This window comes from Motacilla alba, chromosome 13, assembly GCF_015832195.1.
Source record: "Motacilla alba alba isolate MOTALB_02 chromosome 13, Motacilla_alba_V1.0_pri, whole genome shotgun sequence".
In the NCBI taxonomy this organism is placed as follows: Eukaryota; Metazoa; Chordata; class Aves; order Passeriformes; family Motacillidae; genus Motacilla; species Motacilla alba.
The window spans coordinates 2,700,012-2,719,653 of NC_052028.1; the positions used below are offsets into that span (position 1 = coordinate 2,700,012).

Consider the following 19,642-nt stretch of genomic DNA (forward strand, 5'->3'; position numbering starts at 1 on the left):
CGGGGCCGGTGCCGGTGCCGGTGCCGGTGCCAGGGCAGCCCGCTCCCCGCTCGGGGCCGGTGCCGGTGCCGGTGCCAGGGCAGCCCGCAGCCCGCTCGGGGCCGGGGCCGGTGCCCGTGCCGGTGCCAGGGCAGCCCGCAGCCCGCTCGGGGCCGGGGCCGGGGCCGGTGCCAGGGCAGCCCGCTCCCCGCTCGGGGCCGGGGCCGGTGCCAGGGCAGCCCGCAGCCCGCTCGGGGCCGGTGCCGGGGCCGGGGCCGGTGCCAGGGCAGCCCGCTCCCCGCTCGGGGCCGGTCCCACAGCGCGTCCCGCCCGCGGGTGGGGCCCTGACTGCCCCCGCCCCTCCGCGCATGCGCCGTGCGCGGACAAGATGGCGGCGCCCGTGGATCTGGAGCTGAAGAAGGTACGAGACCCCCGCCCGTGTGCCGCTCTTTCGTGTGCGCTCCCTCTTTGCGTCCCGCCCTTCCACTGTGTGTCCTGCCCGCTGTGTGTCCTCCTCCGTGTCCCCCTCCGTGTCCCGGCGTCGCCGGCCGGTCCCGTCATGCCCGCAGCCCGGGGCCGGTTGTGCCCCCGCCGCTGCTCACCCCGGCGCTCTCCCCGGCCAGGCCTTCACGGAGCTGCAGGCCAAGGTGATGGACACGCAGCAGAAGGTGAAGCTGGCCGACCTGCAGATCGAGCAGCTCACCAAGACCAAGAAGCACGCGCACCTCACCGACACGGAGGTGATGATGCTGGTGGACGAGACCCGCATGTACGAGGGCGTGGGGCGGATGTGAGTATCGGCCGGGGCGGGGGACACCGCGGCTCTGTGCGCCGGGAGACGGGCCCCTCGAGGCAGGGAGGACAGTGAGAGTCTGGAGCATGTCCGGAGAAGGATAACGCAGCTGGGGAAGGCTCTGGAGCACAAGGGCTGGCTGAAGGAGCTGTGGCAGCTCAGCCTGGAGAAAAAGAGACTCGAGGGGAACCTTGTTTTCTTCAACTTCCTGACTGGAGAGTGGAGTGTAGTTGTGGTCAGCTCTCATCCCAGAGAGCAAGTAATGAGAGGACATAGTCTTAAACTGCACCAGGGGAGGTTTAGGTAGGTCATTAGGAAGAATTTCTTCACAGAAAGGGTGATTAAACATTTGAAGGGGCTGCCCAGGGAAGTTGTGAAGTCACTATCCCCGGAGGTGTTTAAGGAAAGACTGGACATGGCACTTAATTCCATGATCTAGTTGGGTCATAGGTTGCACTCAGTGACCTCAGAGGTGTTTTACAACCTGATTGATTCTGTGATTCTGAGACCCCCAGCCTGAGGCTCTATGACCTCCAGGCTGCTGCCCTGGGCAGGAGGCTCTCCCCTTCACAAAGAGCATGTTACCTTTCGGTCAGCACATTCACTTGTTTCCTTTTTCTCATTGTCTTTCATTTTTAATTTCAGCAGGCTGCCTGTGAATGCAGTGAGGCTTAATCCTTTTCTTCTTGGGGCTAGGTACTGGCTGCCTTGATGAAGGGCTGTTACAAATTATATTGGCTTTGTGTGGTTTTGCTTGCTGGCTCAGCTCCTGGCCTCGATGGTGTCCTCTGGCACCTCTGGGGAGTTTGTAATTTCAACCAGCAGAGCAGCACTCTAATGCCAAATGGCATTTGTGGGAAGACCCTCACAGATCTGCCCAGAATCAGTCATTTCCAGTGCAGTTTATGTCAAACTCCTTGAAAACCCCCTGTGCATAGCTCCTATGCTCAGGGCTTTCCTGGCACAGATGTTTTACAGAACTGTCCTTTGCAGTGTCATGCCAGGGAATGGATCTAACATCATTGTTTGGATTTTTTTCAGCCCCTTGGAAGTGAACATAAAGCTTGTTTGGGTAGTCCCAGTGCACTCTTGAAGATGTGCTTCTGTGTGTTGGATGGCTGTCAAAAGAAACACCTTAAAGCAGACTGAGGTGTTCTGATTAATTTCTGCAACACACTTTGGTGGGATTTCAGCAGCCTCTGATAGAAGACCCTATAAAGTGGTCTTTATACAGAGAGGTTTCACATATAAAGTGGTTTCAAAGCTGAAACACGTGCTTGCTTGACAAATATCACATTAGATTTGTGCATTTCTGATTTGAGAAATAGGATTTTGTCTCATGTGAGTTGGGTAACAGTGATGACTGCCCAACTCGGGATGTGGTTTGTGAAATACTGCATCTGCTCGGACTGCTGCCAGAAGGGGAGATTGGATCAACCTGTTCCCCACCCTGTTTACCCCACCTTCTTCGTGTCCAAGTGGCTGATCACAGGACCAAGCAGCGAGCCAGGTCAGACTTCAAGTGCCCTCATCCCTCAGCCCACACAATCTCCAGACCGTGCTGCAGGGAGGTGGCAGGACTGGGAAGCCAGGAATGGTGTGTGCTTTGCATTTTGCTGAGAGTTTTCAGGGGAGTTGTAGCCAGGCAAGTGGAGCTGTTCAGAGTGGATGGCTCCCACTAAATAAACTTTTCCAAGTAGGGGCATTAAATGTTGGGTTTGGTGGGGATGCTGATGACATCAAAAAGAGACAGAGTCTGGTCTCTCACAAGAGGTGACTGATTGACCCGGGCAGGCTGTAGATGTAGCAAACACTTGTGTTTGGAGTAGTCATGAGATGTCTCAAAAGGCTTTTTTTTCTATTTGGGTTCTTCACAGAGCAGACAGACGAAAAGATAATTCTGAAGTCATCGTGTTTCTCTAAAGCTTTTACAAAATTTGAGAGTCCAGAGTGCCTTTGGATGGGAGAAGTCCCTCGAGGTACTTCAAGAACGTGAGAGTGTTGGTCTTCATGGTTAAATGATCCTGCCTGTGAATCAGGTGTGGGGAGCAGATGTTGTTTCATCACGGTGTGAAGTGCATTGTCCTGCTTTCTGCTTCTGCCTCCTCCTTGGGAGTAAGACACCTTCTTGATGTGCTAAACCACTTACCCTTGCTGCGTGCAGGAGCCCCAGTCTAGTGGGGAGTCCTTTCTTCCTTACCTTTCCATGACCAGACAGGTGTGAGGCACGGCTGGCAGCTCCGGCTCCTCGGGGATGGCAGAGGCGCCAGCAGGAAAATATTTACATTGTGATATTGTTTAAAAACTGAGCTCTTCATGGGCTTTGTTGTATTAGTGGCTATGCAAATACAGATTAAGGGAGTGCTCTTCTTCTGAATGCTATTCATTCATTCTTTTTTCCCTTTTTTTTTCCCCTGCTAAGCTTGACAGGGTGTTTCTGTGAGCTCTGCCTGTCCTGGCTGTGGGGCTGAAGCTGCCCTGCCAATTGGCAGTGATGCACTCGTGTGGTTTGTGTCACTTCCTCGTGCAGAGAGCTTGCACCAAGTACATGAGGAACTTCCTGAAGCCCACTCCAGCCCTAGCAGAGAATTTATTGCTGAAATTTGGGCTTTTGGCAAAACTGGCTGAAGCAATCCTTGAGCAGGAGTTTAAATCCAAGGGCAGTCTGGCATCTTGTGTTCCACTGGAGACCAAAGGAGGTGGCCACTGTGGTTCTTCTGGACGTAGAAGCCATGCTCTGTGAAGTGGACCAGCAGCTGTCCTGCATGGACATGAGTTTGGCCACCAAAGGCATATTTGTGATGTCTTAATTTCATTTAGGAAGTCCAGCATGGAAATACTGGAACTCTAAAGGGGTTCAGTTATCCAGGAAGGGTGGACGTTTGAGTCTCTGTTACCTCTGATTATCAGGGTTCTTCTGCTTGAATAACTAAATTCTTGCAGTAAGTTTTGTGCTTCTATTACTGTGCTTAACAGTTTTTTTTTTAAATTTCCATTTTTTTTCCTTAGACCCCTCTAAGCTGCTACTTAGAATCTGACCTCTGATAGGATTTCTGTGTTTTTCCTCCAGCTTGGGTGGATGAGCTGTATGCAAAGGGCCAGCACGTACCCTTCTGTAGGACAAGATCTCCAGGTCTTCGTGGAATTTGGAGGCTTGAGACACTGTGGTGACGTGCTGCATCCTGGGAGGCAGCTTCCCTGTTTTGGTACTTCCTTATGCATTACTTGGAAAGCAGTTGTGTGGTTTTTATTTTATGAACCCCTATCCTGACTCTCCTTCCTTCCCAGAAAGCTTTTCCTTCGCTGCTGATGAATATGAAAGTTTCTGTTGCTGTTCCTCAGCTTGGGTTTGGTTTTTTTGGGGGGAGTATTGCAGTTTGTGGAACATGCTGAGGCCTTACCAGGCTCCACATGTGGGGCTCGATTTACTTTCGCTAAAGCTATTTTTGGTTTGACAGAAGAAATGTCAGTGCCACATAGTATGAGCTGATGAATTGCTGTGTACTGTACATATCCATGAGGCTAGGATCTCATCTGGGTGGTGGCATCTTGCCAAATACATTTCAGTTCTGTTACTTCATACTCTTTTGAAGGGCCTGTTACGTAGCCTGAGACAGCTACCACTGTGCTGGACTTCTGCTTAAGCTATTTGTGAACTGATATCATCGTGTTGCTTTGAGAACTATGTTGAAAGTTTAAGCTTCAGAATTCTGTCTGAATATTTCAGACCTTTCCCTTTACATTCTTCTAGCCCATAACCTGGACAAGATCCTTATTTACAGAAGAAAAATGTCTGGCACTTGGTGTGGGGCACAGTGAGGAGAGTGCTGCAGATTTTCATGCCGTGCCAAAATAGACAGTCAGTTTTGGTTTGATATTGCTTTATCATCAGTTTACTTGTACAGCTAATGGGAGAGCATTTAAAAGAGAAAATATAAGTGGAAATCAAGCAAATACTGTAGCACAACGTTTGGCTCAAGATTTTCTGCCAGCATAATATATTATCACAGCTGTCCCTATAAAATGACTTTGTGCCATTACAGTATTTTATGGGACAGCTGTAATAACATGATTTAGAATTTAAATTTTTTTTTAAAGAGTGGTTCAGATTTTTGGTGGCTGAACCATATGCATGTGAAACCTGAGAGAGAATTAAGTGTTCTTGATGATTCCTTGGATTTAAATGTGTTCTTGCTTTTACTGTGATTCATGGTTTCGTTTGAAAATGAGACAGGATCATCAGTCACTGTAGGCTCTTTCCTGAACCCCCAAAGGCAGCAGTCCCTGCTGCACATCACTGGGCAAAGCTGCAGGAGCTGCATTTTCCCTGTCTGTGTGTGAGGTGTTTGATTGTGCCAGCACAGAACACGGCAGCTGCCCTGTGCTTCCTGCCCCCATGTCAAAAATCTCACAAAGAGCTGAAGGACACCCAAGGCTTAACCTTGATGGTTCAGTAACTATCTATAGGCTGGTGTGTGAAATCTGAGTGGCTTCTCCATGGCCTGGCTCTGTGGGGAAGGCTCGGTGCGGGCTGGGCGCCGGAGCCCGGCTGCCGAGGAGCTGACAGGTGCTGACACCAGCCCCAGGGAGCAACGTGTTGCTTTCTGGCCAATTTGTGGTTTATAAACCTAAAGTTCCTCCATGTAGCTATTGGAAAAGGGAGGGTTTATTTTCCACAGTAAGTCTGGAGTGTAGAGAAGTTCAATCAGGCACTGAGCTGTGAAGAAAACAAAATTTGTGTCCAGCTGCTTGACCACTGCTGCTGCTGCTGCACATTGAACGAGCTGTTGGGAGCTGGTACAGAAGGAACCAAAGGCTATATGGGCATAAGCCAAAAGGTTTTCCATCACACAGTTGGTTTTTGTTTCATGTTTTTCCTGATTTTGAACTACTCACTTTTATTGCAGCCTGAACAATGATCTTCACACTGTTGTTAGGTATGAGTGGGCCTAAAAGTTTGTAAGATCTTTTTAGAGAGCTGTCATAGAAAGCAAAAATGAGAACAATGCATGCAGGCGTGATACAGTAGCTTTGTGTGCTGCTGCCTGTGACTTGCTCTGTGAAGTAAGGGGCAGGAGTTTGTCATCCTTCCTGGTTAATTAGGAGGGTGAGAGAAGCAGAGCTGGTCCATGGACTTTGTGGTTACTGCTGGCGATAGTGAGATATTGGGAATCTGGACTCCTGGATTTGGTTCCTGCTCAGAAAGGGAGCTTGTTCTCTTGGGCACGGGCTCCTTTTCCAACTGACATCTCATTTCCAAACACATTCCTTCCCCACTGCCCTGCCCCCGCTTAGTTCTTGATCTTATTCCTGCTGCCCAGGGCTGCTCATTTGTAATCTCCTGGATATCTTGGTCCAGTTACAGCTCTTCTGCTCTGCTGCTCTACATAATTTCTCCATGCAGTACTGAAACGTCAGAGAAGAAAAGATTCCCGTGGCTTGTGTGCAAGATGTCTATCTGCCCCGTTCTAGGAAACAGCTGCACTTCTTTAAAGAATCAGCTTTAGGCAGAGAACTTGGACACGTCTGATAAGTCAGTGTTTGTGAAATACATAAGCAGCAGAAACAAGGGTCTTAAAATAAAAATAATAGCTAATTTAAAATACAAATAAGTCTTTTACTTATCCCTACTGGAAATAAATCTGGTGGTTATAGTCCCCCACCTACTGTGTGGGTGTTCTGATAGGAGATTAGCAATACAGCTTTTCCTCTTGCTTGTCTCCCTTGCCTGGTGACATTTAACCCTTTAGGAACATTTTTCTGTTGGGACTAGGACTATGACATTCACACAAGTCCGTTCCATTCTTTTCTTTATCCCTAACTTTTTCTTTACCTGTTGCCTAGACAACACAGAGGAAGGAGCTATCTGAGTAAACTTGAGATGAAATCTAAACTGAGAAGAAAGAGGGTCAGAAGGGAGGCTGAGTGCTCCTGCAGGCTGCCCTTGTTGCTAGAAGAGGGAGTTTGATGTGCTGTGAGCCAGAGGCAATGTGCTGTCATGGAGATGCCGGAGCCTTCAGGAAGCCTGCTCTCTCAGGGTGGCATTTGCAGGCTGGGCTCCTGTGCATTGAGGGCTGTAGTGAGGCACCTTGGCTTTGTCTCTGCCTCTAGAGAGAGGGAAGCTGAGCTCTCTTGCAAATACAGCCCATCTCTTGCTTCAGTGGCTCAGAATTCTGTTTGGATATAGGCTAGACAAGTATTGAATGTTCTGAGGAGCTTACACTGCTCCTGCTTTTGCGACTTGCTGTGCCAAATGACTTTGCAAAACCATTATGGAACATGAGTGACTGATTTCTGAAGTTCTCTAAGCACTTAAAATGTCACTCTGGTATTCTGAAACAGCAAGGAACTTCCATTTTCTTTAATACTTAGTGGATTTAAAGTACTGTATTTTGAAACTTCTTCCCCATTTCCTGAAGAAAATTTTGGAATCAAGGGTGAGAGTCCCTGGAGAAATACTGACTTCTAGAGCACTTCTTTCAGAACACAGGGCTGTTAGTTTAGCACAGAGGACGTGGCTTTCCTGCAGCAGAGAAGAATGGCCCACAGAAGTACTGGGGGAGTCCCTGTTGTATTCCTGTCTTGCTTGGAGATGCCCTTCCAGGTGTGGAGTCAGTGGGTGTTCAGCCAGCAGGACAGGGTGTGACAAGGTACTGGGCCCACGGCTGTCAGAGGGAGGTGCCCAGTCAGTCTCTGAGCTGGGATGAGATTGTCAGCATAAGATATAAATTTTAGGTGGAACAGCCTTAAAACAAATGACAAATCTAAGTGTGAACATGCTGGCCTTGTCACCTGTTCAAAGCCTGAAAGAAGGGGAGGTTCATTCATGACCCCTGCATTAAAACACTGAATTAAATATGAAGAAACCAATCCCATGGCATGAGAGCTCAGTTTTACACAAGTTTAATTCCGAGATGCAAGAACCAAAATGCTGCATGAAATCTTGAGCCAAATGCAAGACAACTTCTGTCTTGAATTCTTACTTTATTTGCTCAAAAACTATTTGCTGAATTAACGGAATGTTTTGGCCAATTTAGCAAAATAAAAAAAAAAAAAAGAAGTTGGTTCTTGCTGATTAGGACACAGCAGTGTGGTTGTTTTAGTGCAAGCTAATTTAACTCCAGAGTCCAGAAATATCTGTCTATTAGTGTTATGCTTGAATGCTTTTGGCTCGGTTATCTTTGTGTCCGCTGCTGTGAAGTTTTCTGGAGTGCTTTGATGCTTTGTTGTAGCAGGATTTGGCATGTGCAGAAGCCAAGACTGTGCTATTTACCCAGAAGCTGGGTCTTCCTCCTCACTTTGCATTTCAAAGGTTTCCTCCCAGGCAAGGCAGAAATCTTTTTTCTCTTTTTTTTTTTTCTTTTCCCCTCTTGCAACTGTGGATGATTTGCTTTCCCAAAAAGATGGATCCTGATTTTGCCAGTTTCCCTGTACAGGTTCTTAGGGAGGGGCTGCTGCTGAGAAGGGTGTAAGTTTGTCTGTCAGAGTAGAGCAGTATCTTCATGTCACTTCATTTCCTACTGCAAAGTTCACTTTTTGGATCACAGAATATTTATCAATAAGAAAAAAATTAAAATAGAAATGTCTTTATGATTATTTGTCAGGTTGCTTACACCAGCGTTTGCTTGTTTATGTTTTTCTTGGTGGATATCCACGTGGTGGTGTAGTTTTTTGTTTTGTTTTTTGTTAAGCATTCTTCCATAGGAATTTGTGGGGAATTCTTGAAAATAGAGCAGATTTTAGAAATGGATCTTGACTTTGTATTATTGGAAAAATTTTTCTGTTTTCTGTTTCTTTCTGCTTCTGGTACAACCCAGACTGCAAAAAATCTATTTGAGGTGCATGTGTGGTTGGCATGTTGTAGTCATCTGAGTTCCCTTGCCTTAAATAAGCCGCAGCTCCTCAGTGCTACATACTAACAAATTATACGAAAACAAAATTAGAGGACGAAACCACTAAATCAGGAATAAAGTGAGGCAGAACCACTCAAGGGGTTTTCAATTGCATGAACTGCTGTTGTTCTTGCAGTGTTTTCCCACATGGATTTAATCTCAAATGTTATGAATTCCTGTATGATAGAGAGGAGGCATTTGCTTGGCTTTTTTTTTTAAATTCCATTTATGTCAACTGAGCCTTCAAAAAGAATTTGTGATGCTCATTAAAAGCAGACCACAGTACTATTTTCTTTTTTGGGGTTGTGCTATATTTAATACACACTTAGAGGTATATTCCTGATGTCTTTTTTTAAAGAACCCAACACGAACAATGGTATAAATCTACCATCTAGTTAAGTGTCTGGCAATGCAGAAACTGCTGTTTGCAAGCTGTGTTACTATCTTGGCTTGAGGTAATGTAATATGCTGGAGCTATTGAGAGATGCCCCCCAAAAAAGTGAAAGCTCAATGTAAACATGGCCTGAAGTGCAGCCCAAACCCCTCGGTGGGGCTCCATCAGGCCCGCCCTGCCGAGCTTTGAGGAAGCCAGCGGCGTGCAATTCTTTGTTCAAATCCTTTAGCTCCTTAGAGTAAATAGGTTTATGGCTTACAAATGTTCATCTGAGTAAAAGTTACCCTTGTTGGGGCCTACATAAGACGAGGTTTGGCTGATGTCCAGCGCTGCTAATCCCGGTCTCTGCGTGCTCCACTGTGTCAGGCTGGCTCTGCACAGGTCGTGCTGCCCACTGGGGATGTCTCCTGCCCAAACAGCTCCTGGTGCTCATCCACCTCTGCAAGGGCAGCAGTGAAATGTCGTGTGAGCTATAAACTGCTGCTCCTTGGAATGCACTCATGTATAATCCTCCTGACATAAGCTGCGGGATCTGTTTTGCTTTAAGGTATGCGGGGGGAATAGTTAGGGTCAGCTATATCGAGGTGACCCAGTGAGACGACTGACCACTAAAATAAATGCAAACATAGGAAAAGCTTCAACTCATCTGTTCAAACTCCATCTGTTCTGAACCAGCTCTAGTTAAGGCATATGATCTGTTGATGGGAAATTCAAAATCAGGCTGAAAAAATGTGAAACCCTTAGACATGAAGGGTGGCAGCACAGGCTATAATTAGTGATGATTTTTCTTTTTTTTTTTTTAATGTTGCTTCCTTGTCTTGTTTGGAACTGGGTAATTCATCTACGGTGACTAAAACTGGAATTTGAGGGGTATAAACTGTGCCTGGTATGAAGTGCAGAGAGAATCATTTACAGAAGCACCAGCAAATCCTGGGAGAGCAGAAGAGGACTACTGGGTGCTGGCAGTTCTGCACAGCTGGTTTTGGTTCAATCAAGCTAGATTGCTTGGGATCAGCTCCTTGGAAGCCTTTCTTCCATTGGCTTTGAACAGTGCTTAAAATGCAGTAATCCCCTGCTGAGTCTGCTCAAAGCTTGAGCAGCAGTGCAAGTTCAGAATTAAAAAGCGTCTTTAAATAGATAAATGCATCACTGGGCTTAGCCAAACTTTTCTCACAGAGTGGTCTAATGCAAGCACTTGGTTTCAAGGGGCAGGACATTCCATGTAAACACTGCTGTGATATACCACAACATGTTAGGTTGTTTAGAACTACAGTAAACGTGTTAAAGTAATGTTACAGCTTTGCACAGAGTTGTTTGTTTTCTTCTCAGTTTTTGTAGAGAGTTTCCCAAATGGAATGAGAACCATGTTGCTGAAGTTACAGTGGCTCTTTGTGTGAGCTGGGAGCCAGGTGAACTGACTTACAGATCTGCCATTCATCATTATTCTGGCAAAATAACACCGGACATATGTACCTGTAAAATTGTCTCTGTCTGGAATTAGGCAGAGAGCTGTGTACCCATCCTGGCAGGGGAAGAGCTGAGGCTTCCCCTGCTACCCTGATTCTTGCAGGGATCTACATGGAGCCAAGTGGGAAGGGCTTCTTTGCAGACTGTGTGGGGGTCCTGTGGCCCGTTGTGGGGCTCCTTCCCTCCTGGTTTGAGTACTTGAACACAAACAGCCTCTTGCACAGGCAAAGCAGGCAGGAGAAACACTGGGACCACGTTTCCTGACTCCAAGGGCAGAGGAGAGGCTGCTCTTGCCCAGCTGCCTGGCACTGAAAGCTCCAGCTGTAAGGGCTGAAGTTTGTTGCAGTTGCAAGTAATTGAAAGTAGGGATTCTTCATGGAAAACCTGAACTATGAGCATCACTGTGACTCCACCTTTAATAACTTTAATGACTTGTATGTCATAATGAAGAGTGGCATGTGCTGAACAAACATCTCCATAACCTCATTCATTAAGAGGCAAACCTTTCAGAATCCAACATTATGTCTCAAAGTCAAGTAAACAGTACATTTTGGTGCAAACAGGCTGAGTTATGGAATTACTTACACTGGACCATCATCACTTTGTGGGTGTGTATGTGTGACACAAAGGAGCAGACAGATGATGAAGTGGGCAGCACTGCTGACCTGACAAGAGTCTGAAGGCCTTTTGGGCCAGGGCATCAGGGAGTGCAATATAAACACTGATCAAGTGATAACATAATAGAAAATTAGAATTGTGAAGGGATAAGAGATCCTGTCAGAAAGAAACTAGCAGTGAGCCTCAGAGAGTGTTTATAAACCACTTTCTCTGCCTTAGGGAAACAAAATTCCTGGTGTGGAGCTAGCAAGGGGAGGAAAATAGAAACAAGAGGGAATATTTAGAGCGAGGTTTCTCTTTCAGTTCCCTTGTGCTCTATTTCTGTTCCTGCATTGCTCTTGAGAACCAGCAGTCACTGGGAGGCCAAGTGTGTAGGTGCAGTCGATTGGCAACCACTTGGCTCTGCTCCATGGAGCTGTTCTTGTTGGCAGCCCAGGTTTGGCTGAGCACTGCTGTCCTCAGGGACCCCTCTCCTCTCCAGCTTTCATTTCTAATTTTCTTTGGTTTGTTTTGAGTTTTTACCATAATTTATGGACATTGGAAAAATTATTAGCCAGTCCTGTTCTATTTTTACTGGCCATTCTCTTTGGAATGGGTGGCCAGGTGAGATGGGGTGAACTTGTCCATTCTGACCCAGATATTTTTGATGTTAATTTAGCAATGGTGAAAAAGTGCCTGTGTGAAGAGGTGATTGTTACTAAGCTTTGTAATTGCCACTGTGGTGCTGAATCACTGTTCCATGGTTGATAGTGTAGGTGTCATGTTTGACAGGTCTGTGAGTGTGTGCTGTGACGCTTCACTGAGAGCAGGAGAATATGGATGAACTCTGGTATCTGGGAGAAGACTTGGTTTGCTGCTTTTTTTCTGTGGATTAGCAGTGCTTAAACTCCATCCCAGTCCAGCACACAAACTCTGGGGGCTTGGAGCCTCCCCTGAATTCCAGCAGAGCTGTGAAAGCAGCTCTTGGGCCAGTATTAGCTGTGTCTCCTGCTGGGCTCTGCACCACTGAGCAGAAAGGGGCTCCTCAGCTCGGTGACTCTCATATGGGGCCAGCTCTCAGCTGGTGGTGAACCTCCAGGCTCAGAATTAACTTCATGTGTTTGAAAGGCTTGGTCACAAACTCACTCAGGGAAGAATGAAGTTGTCAGAATGTACCGTGCTTCTTTCATGAGCTTGAAAATCTGTACATAAAATAACTACATCTAACTGAAGCCAGGCAGCAGAATTACACTGCCCTATTTCTCCAGCTTGGTGAGGAAAAAACCTAAAAATCATCAATGATGTATTACTTAGGGTAATTGGAAAAGTGAAATTTAGATTAAATTTAAATTCTGTTTTATTACATGTGCCCTGAAGCACTTCTTACCTAATGAGCAGAACAAACTTCTGCTTTTTCCAAGTGCTGCCATAAACCACATTATTTCCCTAGGTAAAAACTTTGGCCAAGATCTCCATAATGTGTGTATCCCAAACTAGACTCTAAAAAACTGATGCGTTTTTGAGTCCTGCTTGTGTTGGAAAGCGAAGCCACAGATTTGAACAGTTAACTGTGGGTGTGGATTTACAGTTCAGCTTTCAAAGACCCGGCCTTTGGCATCTTGCAGGGCGGCACCTGTGCTCTTGAGGCCGGGAGCTCTGTGGTCCTGAGTCAGGGAACTCAACTGGGTGGCTTTAAGCAGCACTGGTGAGGACCTGCAGGATGCTGCTGCCCAGGTCAAGGACATCTGACCTGCTTCTGATCACGTGTGTGAACAGACCCAGGTTCCAGCCCTCTGTTTTATAGCAGGCAAAATCGGGGTGGTTGTGTTTGTGCCCGGCTGCCCGCATAGGTCTCATCAGTGCTAATTTCAGTCATCCAGTTTTAATGTGCTGTCGCGTGTCTGCCAGAGCATTGCAGGAGGGTGGGAAGGAGGATATTTTCCCTGATGACTGCTGTTGACATTTGCAGAATAAAAGTGAAGTCAGGCAGTTGTTTGTTGGAGGTTTTGGTGCCTGTAGCAGTTGTGAGCCAGCCGGGATCGCCCAGTGCCTGTCACCCAGCAGGGACATTCCCAGCTGCAGCATGGGGAAAATTGCTCAAGCTGTGTTGCTGTCGAACTTTGTTTTTTAGACCAGGGACGTCAGGGAAACCAAAATGATCAATCTTCCTGTACAATTTGGGGAAGCAAATGAGAAGGGATTGTATTCTTCTTTGCTGCCCCCACAAAAAAGGAAATAATTCAGGAAACGTTCGCATACACAGGCAGGCTCAGGGAAGCAGTGACGTGGGAAGGGACTCATGGCTTTGTGTACAGAAGGCATCTTGCAGCTTTGGTATTCACTAATGGCAGCTACTGCAGAAGCAAGGCAAAATTTGAGTTTACAGGGGGTGTGTGTGAAGGCTGATGTTTTTTATTCTGATATCGTATGCCTGAGGTAAGAGCATCAGAATGATGTGTTTGCTGGTGGTCCTGAAAAGTACCTTTTCTCTGGCTGGATCCAGGCTCTGCATCTAACAGCAGTGAAAATAACTTCTTTCCTAGAAGGATGGTCTTGAACTTGATTTTCACAAATCACCTGTGTTGTTATTTCAGCAGTCTGCTGTGTGCCAGGACCCCAGACCATCACCACTGTGTGCAAGGGAATGGTGGGGACACCTCCCATTGGGAACGGGGGATTGAGGGGACAAAGAGAGTCTGAGTGAGCTGTGTTGGTAAGAACAGGAGCAGGCAGAGAGCAAAGATGATGCCAGCAATAAGCATGAGCCAAGGCTGGGGAAAAATGAGAGAGATTTGAGAAAATTGCAACATGAAAGATGTAGCGGAAGTTCCTGTGGAGAAGAGGAGGTGAAGCAGAACAGGGAAAGAAGTGGGAGGAGGAGGAGGCGCTTCTGTGTTCAGTTAATAGCAACCCCAAAGAGAGTTTTAATTGGAAACCTATTATAATTATCCACGGTTTTCCTCCCATGCATTTCAGGAATGTGTGTGGCAGGTAGTTTTCCTTTTGGCTGGGTTTCTGATGCAGAGGGCACTGGGTTTCCAGCCAAGTGGCAGATCCGTGTTTGTGTTTGCCAGGCACTGAGCAAACACTTTAATAATGTCATTTGTCGTGGGAGATGACTCTGCAAACTGATTTCGGGTTTTTCTGTAGCAGACGGGGAATGCACTCTGATTCTGCCCTGTCTAAAGCTGCTCATTTTAACTGTTGGAGCATGAGCTGTTGTCACCTGGCAGGAAGACACTGACCCTAGTTGGTGCTAGAGGAGACCTTGACCTCTTTGGTATGACCCATGGAGGCTCCTTCTAAATCCCCTGGGGGACTTTCTAAGTAGGGAAGGGGGTGAATCTGCAGCTTGTACATTCTTTATGTCTGGAAGGATGAAAAACAACCATGAGGGGTTCCTAAAATTTGTTTGAACTTAGTTGTCCTTTACCTCTTTGTGGGGTGCCAGTGCCACGTGCTGGAGAGCTGCTTTGAACGTTGGTGCTCCTTCAGAGGCTTCTCTGAGTGAGGCAGGCACCTTTGTGCTTGTTGGCAAGCAGAACTCAGATGTTACGGATGCATCTTTCAAATCCCTTTGGCAATTGAAAACAGAACAAGTGGAAACCAGTGGTCACAACTTCGGTTAAAAGCAGCCACTTCCCAGCTCACAGAAAAACCCTTTGGTTGGTGAAAGTGTAGAAATTTGGAGATCAGTGAGGGGTTGGGTTAAAGTCAAGGCTTGAGAAGTGAGGTCTGCTGGAAGCACTGTCTCTGTTTTGTCAGATCACAGAAGGGTGGGTTGGAAAGGTTCTTCACAGACCATCCAGTCCCACTCCCTGGGACACCTTCCACTGTCCCAGGCTGCTCCAAGCCCTGTCCAACCGGACCTTGGGCACATCCAGGGATGGGACAGTCACAGTTTCTCTGGGCAGCCTGTGCCAGCACCTCACCATCCTCAGTCTAAAACATTTCTCCTCTGTGTCCAACCTAACCCTGGCCTGTTGCAGTTTAGAACTGTTGCCCCTTGCCTGGCATGACAGACCCTGGTGAAAAGCCTCTCTCTGTCTTTCATGTCAGCCCTTTTTATACATTGAAAAGCTGCAGTAAGGTCTCCCTGGAGCCTGCTCTTCCCCAGGTTGTACAATTCCAACTCCCTCAGCCTTTCCCTGTGGAAAGCTTTGGTTTTATTGTGTGGGTTTGTTTACCTTGTGAGCACTAAACCCTTAATAAACAGCTCTTACCTGTCAAGAGTCTTCCTTGACTCCGTGCTATCAACTGATTTAAATGCCTTTGAAGGGAAGGTGCTGACAGACTCCCCTTGCTGGCTGTGTGCCAGAACTGCTTCCAGATCATTCAAGGACACTGAAATAGAGGGAGATCTCTGTGTGTCCATGTTCATCCTCCCAGAGCCCAGGTGAGGCTGGTGAGCCTTTGGGGCCAGCCTGGGGGGCTCTGGGAGCTGTCACAGCAATTTCTCCTGTCTCAGCAGGGGTGGCTCTAGCTTGACTTGGCACACAGCTGGTGAACACTCATGTAAAAAGCACTCAACTTTTTCTGTCTCTTCTTTTTCACTTGTAGGTTTATTCTTCAGCCTAAAGGAGTGATTCACAATCAGCTCTTAGAAAAACAGAGAATAGCCGAAGAGAAAATTAAGGAGTTAGAGGTAAGTTTTTGGCAAGTGATGATGAAAGTAAAACATTAAAGGTCTACAAGATGCTCTTTGCTACATCTCTCATTTTAATCTGGTACTTTTTGTGCTGAAGGGTTGTAACAGAGAGCTGTTACAAGTAACCTACAAGTAACTCAAGGCACTTGGTTCCTTTCCTAGATCTACAAACCAGCAGGGATTGATTGTTGCCTGTGTGCCCGGGTATGAAAACTGGGAGCGAGGCATTCAGATGAGATTAGTAAGAGCAAGGTCTAAAACAAGCAAAAGGATGTTTGTGTGGTTATTTGCAGCAGATAAGTGATGTAAAATTTTGCCAGTGCTATGGGTATTTAAAGGTTACACTGGCTCAGAACAATTGCACAAATTCATGGAAGAGAAATCCATTGAGAATTACCAAATATGTAGAAATGGCATCCTGCTCAGGAAGTCCCTGAGCTAAAAATGTCTGGAGGGTGGGAAAGTATGAGGAGGAAGTACCATATAGCCTGCCCTGTCCTTACTCTCTGCCCTTAAGCATCTGCTTGGGGCTGCTGCTGAAGAGCAGAGCTGTGGGGAGATGGAGCTTTGTTTTGACAGCATGGTCAGAGCATTTCTGTGTTCTTGTGTTTATCTGGTTGGAGTATCCGAGGCATAGAAGGATATCTAGGAAAGAAAGAGCAGTGTCTGCGCAAGTTGCAGTGTTCAAACAGGCTATCTGGTGAATCTTGACTATCTTCTCATGGCTGCGTCTGCAGCTTACAGCTCTTCTGAGAAGTGCAAAATGTACTTTTCCAAGGCTGTTAGTGTGTGTTTTTTTTATAATTCTCCTCAAATATCATTAATACAAACCCCTATTTCTTGATTTTTGGGAATGACAGAGAAAGCAAAGACCAGGTTTGTGCCAAGCTGCTTTTCCCATCTGTTATTGTTTTGGAGAAAGTGGAGACCAAATAAGAAGGGACAAGCAGGAATAGGAAGTCTGTGTTCAAACCCACTCAGCCTGTGCAGTTCTGTCTCTGTTGTCTCCTACTTAGGCTAAAGTAGAGGTTGAGTCTGTATTTTTTTTAATCCCTTCTTAAAACTCAGCCTGCCTGAGAGGCTGTGGAGCAAGCCCATCCCCAGATGTTGTGTTTCCTGGAGCGTTGCCTGTGCCAGACTCTGAGGGGATTTGTGTTTCTGCTGTGAAAACTCCTTGTGCACAGGTCAAGCAAGTGCTCTGTGGACAGGCTGTGTGTCTAAGGGGATGTGCAGGCAAGGCATAGTCATTTTTATGGTTATGTGGTAAAAGCAGTTGTGTCCTTGCTCCTTTGGAGCCATCCCAGATGCCAGTGGCTTTGTGCAAAGACAGCCCTGCAGCTGTGGCTGGAGGACTTCATGGCAGCACCTCTGGGTTTGGGAGCAGGTGGAATGTGGCTGGCAGCACCTCTGGGTTTGGGAGCAGGTGGAATGTGGCTGGCAGCACCTCTGGGTTTGGGAGCAGGTGGAATGTGGCTGGCAGCACCTCTGGGTTTGGGAGCAGGTGGAATGTGGCTGGCAGCACCTCTGGGTTTGGGAGCAGGTGGAATGTGGCTGGCAGCACCTCTGGGTTTGGGAGCAGGTGGAATGTGGCTGGCAGCACCTCTGGGTTTGGGAGCAGGTGGAATGTGGCTGGCAGCCTGTTTATAAACTGCCCCTGGGGTCCCTTGCTGCCAGCTGCAGCGGGCTGTGGTCAGCTTCTTGGCTACTGTGCCCTTCAGCTGTGCCATCTGGGTTTCTTCCTGTTCCTGGTGGGGAATTAGCTTACCTCCTGAACTTCCCAATCACTGAGTTCAGCAGAATGGGTGGAATTTCCCACAAATTATAACCTTGCTGTTCTTACACAAAGCCTCAGAACTGGCTGCTTCACAAATGTGTTTTTCTGCTTTGTTGCTGAATCTCTGGTTATGGCCATTGAGTTGAAGTTTCCAGCAATAGTCTCAAAATGGAGACTGTCTCAAAAGGTGGTTGGAGTGGAAAGGTGCTTGCCACATGAGTTGGGTTTTCTTTTTAATCATGAGTAGTAGGGCTCAGAATGCAAACACTTTCAAAAGTTTGTGTTAAGTAAACATTCAAGTCCATCTTTTAACTGATCTCCTTCCAGCTGGCTGTGGCAGTTTTGTGAAGAGGGTTTTCCTTAGGCCTGGGATTCCCCATGGAAGAGGACAAGCACTTAGGCTGACAACTGCTGGAAGCTGAGATTTCAGGGGAAATACCTGGGTCCGACTCAGAGAGCACTTATCACAGGAGCAGGGGATTTTGCTGTCCTGAAAACAAGTTGTGACTGAAGCAGGAAAGAATGTGAAACTTTGTGACCTTGTGCTTCCACCACATCGTTGTAAAATAAATATCAAACCAAGAAAGGTTAAACATCTCTCCATTCATTATTAAAACTGGAAGAGTTTTAAAGCTTGAGTTTATATTTTACATTAACTACCTTATGACTTACTCACATTTCTCACTTGGCACAGCTGAATCAGGCTGGTCAGAGTAATCCCCCTATGGTGTGGCTGATCTCATTACTCACATAGCCGAGCTTGAGGCAATTGTGCTTTGCTATGATGACATTATTGTGAAATGTGTATTTTTTGATACATTCCTGAATCTGAGAAAGGCTCTCCCCTCTACCTTGGTGCTGTTTGCAGAGGAGGGCTGGGTTCACTGCTGAGCTCTTCTGGAAATCCATCCAGCTGCATAGCAAGGAGAGCTCCAGCTGCCTGTTCCTGAAGATGTGTCTTTAATTTGCTTCAGAGGTGTGAGCTGGTTTTACTGACATTCACAGCTGCCAGTGAACTTTGAAAACTGTGAGGAGTTTTGTCTCTCTTCTCCCTCTGACACTCCACTGCAGTGCATGATTGCAGTCATTCCCTTCCCTTGCTTCTCTCTCATGGGTTTCTCCACTGTTGAAGCAGTGCATTTTATTTTTCAAGGCAGCATCACAAAATTGATGGGAAGCTGCTGCTTTGGGCTTCCTTGCAGCAAGGACAGGCAGACCTGTCCTTGTGAAGGGCTGGGAAAATAAGGCTTGGCTGGGACACACATGCTTGGTGAGAGGAGCTGTGTTCTGAAAGCACCAAGGGGTCTGGGTGTGGATGATGCAGTTAGTTATTCTGCAGAAGTTGTCTGAAGAAAACCAAAGGTAGCTTTACCCTGCTTGTTAAAGCTGTGTGTGGATGTAAATATATCTAAGTATATATATATAAATATATAAATAAAATCATAGAATGGTTTTCATTGGAAAGGTTTAGATGACTTTAAAGATCTCTGCAGTGGGCAGGGACATCTTCCACTAGACCAGGTCTCTCCAGGTATGGGGTAGCCACAGCTTTTCTGGGCTACCTGTGCCAGGGCTTCACCACCTTCCATTAGGAAAGAATTTCTTTCTAATTTCCCCTCTAAATTTCCTCTCTTTCAGTTTGAACCTGTTGTTCCTTGTCCTGTCACTCCAGTTCCTGATGGAGAGTATCTCTCTGGCTTCCCTGTAGGCCCCTTCAGGTCCTGGAAGGTGCTATGATGTTTCCTTGTCTCCAGGCTGAACAGCTCTAATGTTCTCAGCCTGCCAACTCCATATGCACCTGTGTGGCTTTCTGAACTTCACAGCTTGTATCTAATCCTTTGGAATCCAAACACACTGCCCAGGCTTGCTGGCACAGTAGCTGTGCCTGCTGGCAGGCTGTGCCAACGGGGCTTGCCCAAACCTCCAGAGATTGGTGCCATCAGCTCCCTCACACACCAGCATGGGACACGTCCTGCTTAGCAGGATTGGATTTTTCCAGTCCTGATACTATCAAATTCTTGTTGTGTTTCACGGTACAAGGGGTATGTGTGAAATCTATTTTGAAAGCATTCTAAAGGGATGAGCACAGACTCTTTTT

At 46.9% G+C, this 19,642-nt stretch overlaps 1 protein-coding gene and 1 long non-coding RNA gene across 2 annotated transcripts in view; one reads left to right on the plus strand and one right to left on the minus strand.

Moving 5' to 3' along the window:
- The first annotated feature begins 243 nt into the window (after positions 1 to 243).
- The window catches only part of PFDN1 (prefoldin subunit 1), a 31,378-nt gene continuing 11,979 nt past the window's right edge, over positions 244 to 19,642 (plus strand). Inside the window, exons 1-3 of the mRNA XM_038150326.1 lie at positions 244 to 400; positions 603 to 769; positions 15,683 to 15,767. Coding sequence (XP_038006254.1) covers positions 368 to 400; positions 603 to 769; positions 15,683 to 15,767 — 285 coding nt within the window. The 5' untranslated portion in view covers positions 244 to 367. The remainder of the gene's footprint in view (positions 401 to 602; positions 770 to 15,682; positions 15,768 to 19,642) is intronic.
- On the minus strand, positions 8,872 to 15,668 carry LOC119706523. Its single transcript, XR_005258564.1, has 2 exons — positions 15,346 to 15,668; positions 8,872 to 14,697 (listed from the first exon to the last, which is right to left on the minus strand). It is a non-coding gene; the product is annotated as an uncharacterized LOC119706523 (long non-coding RNA).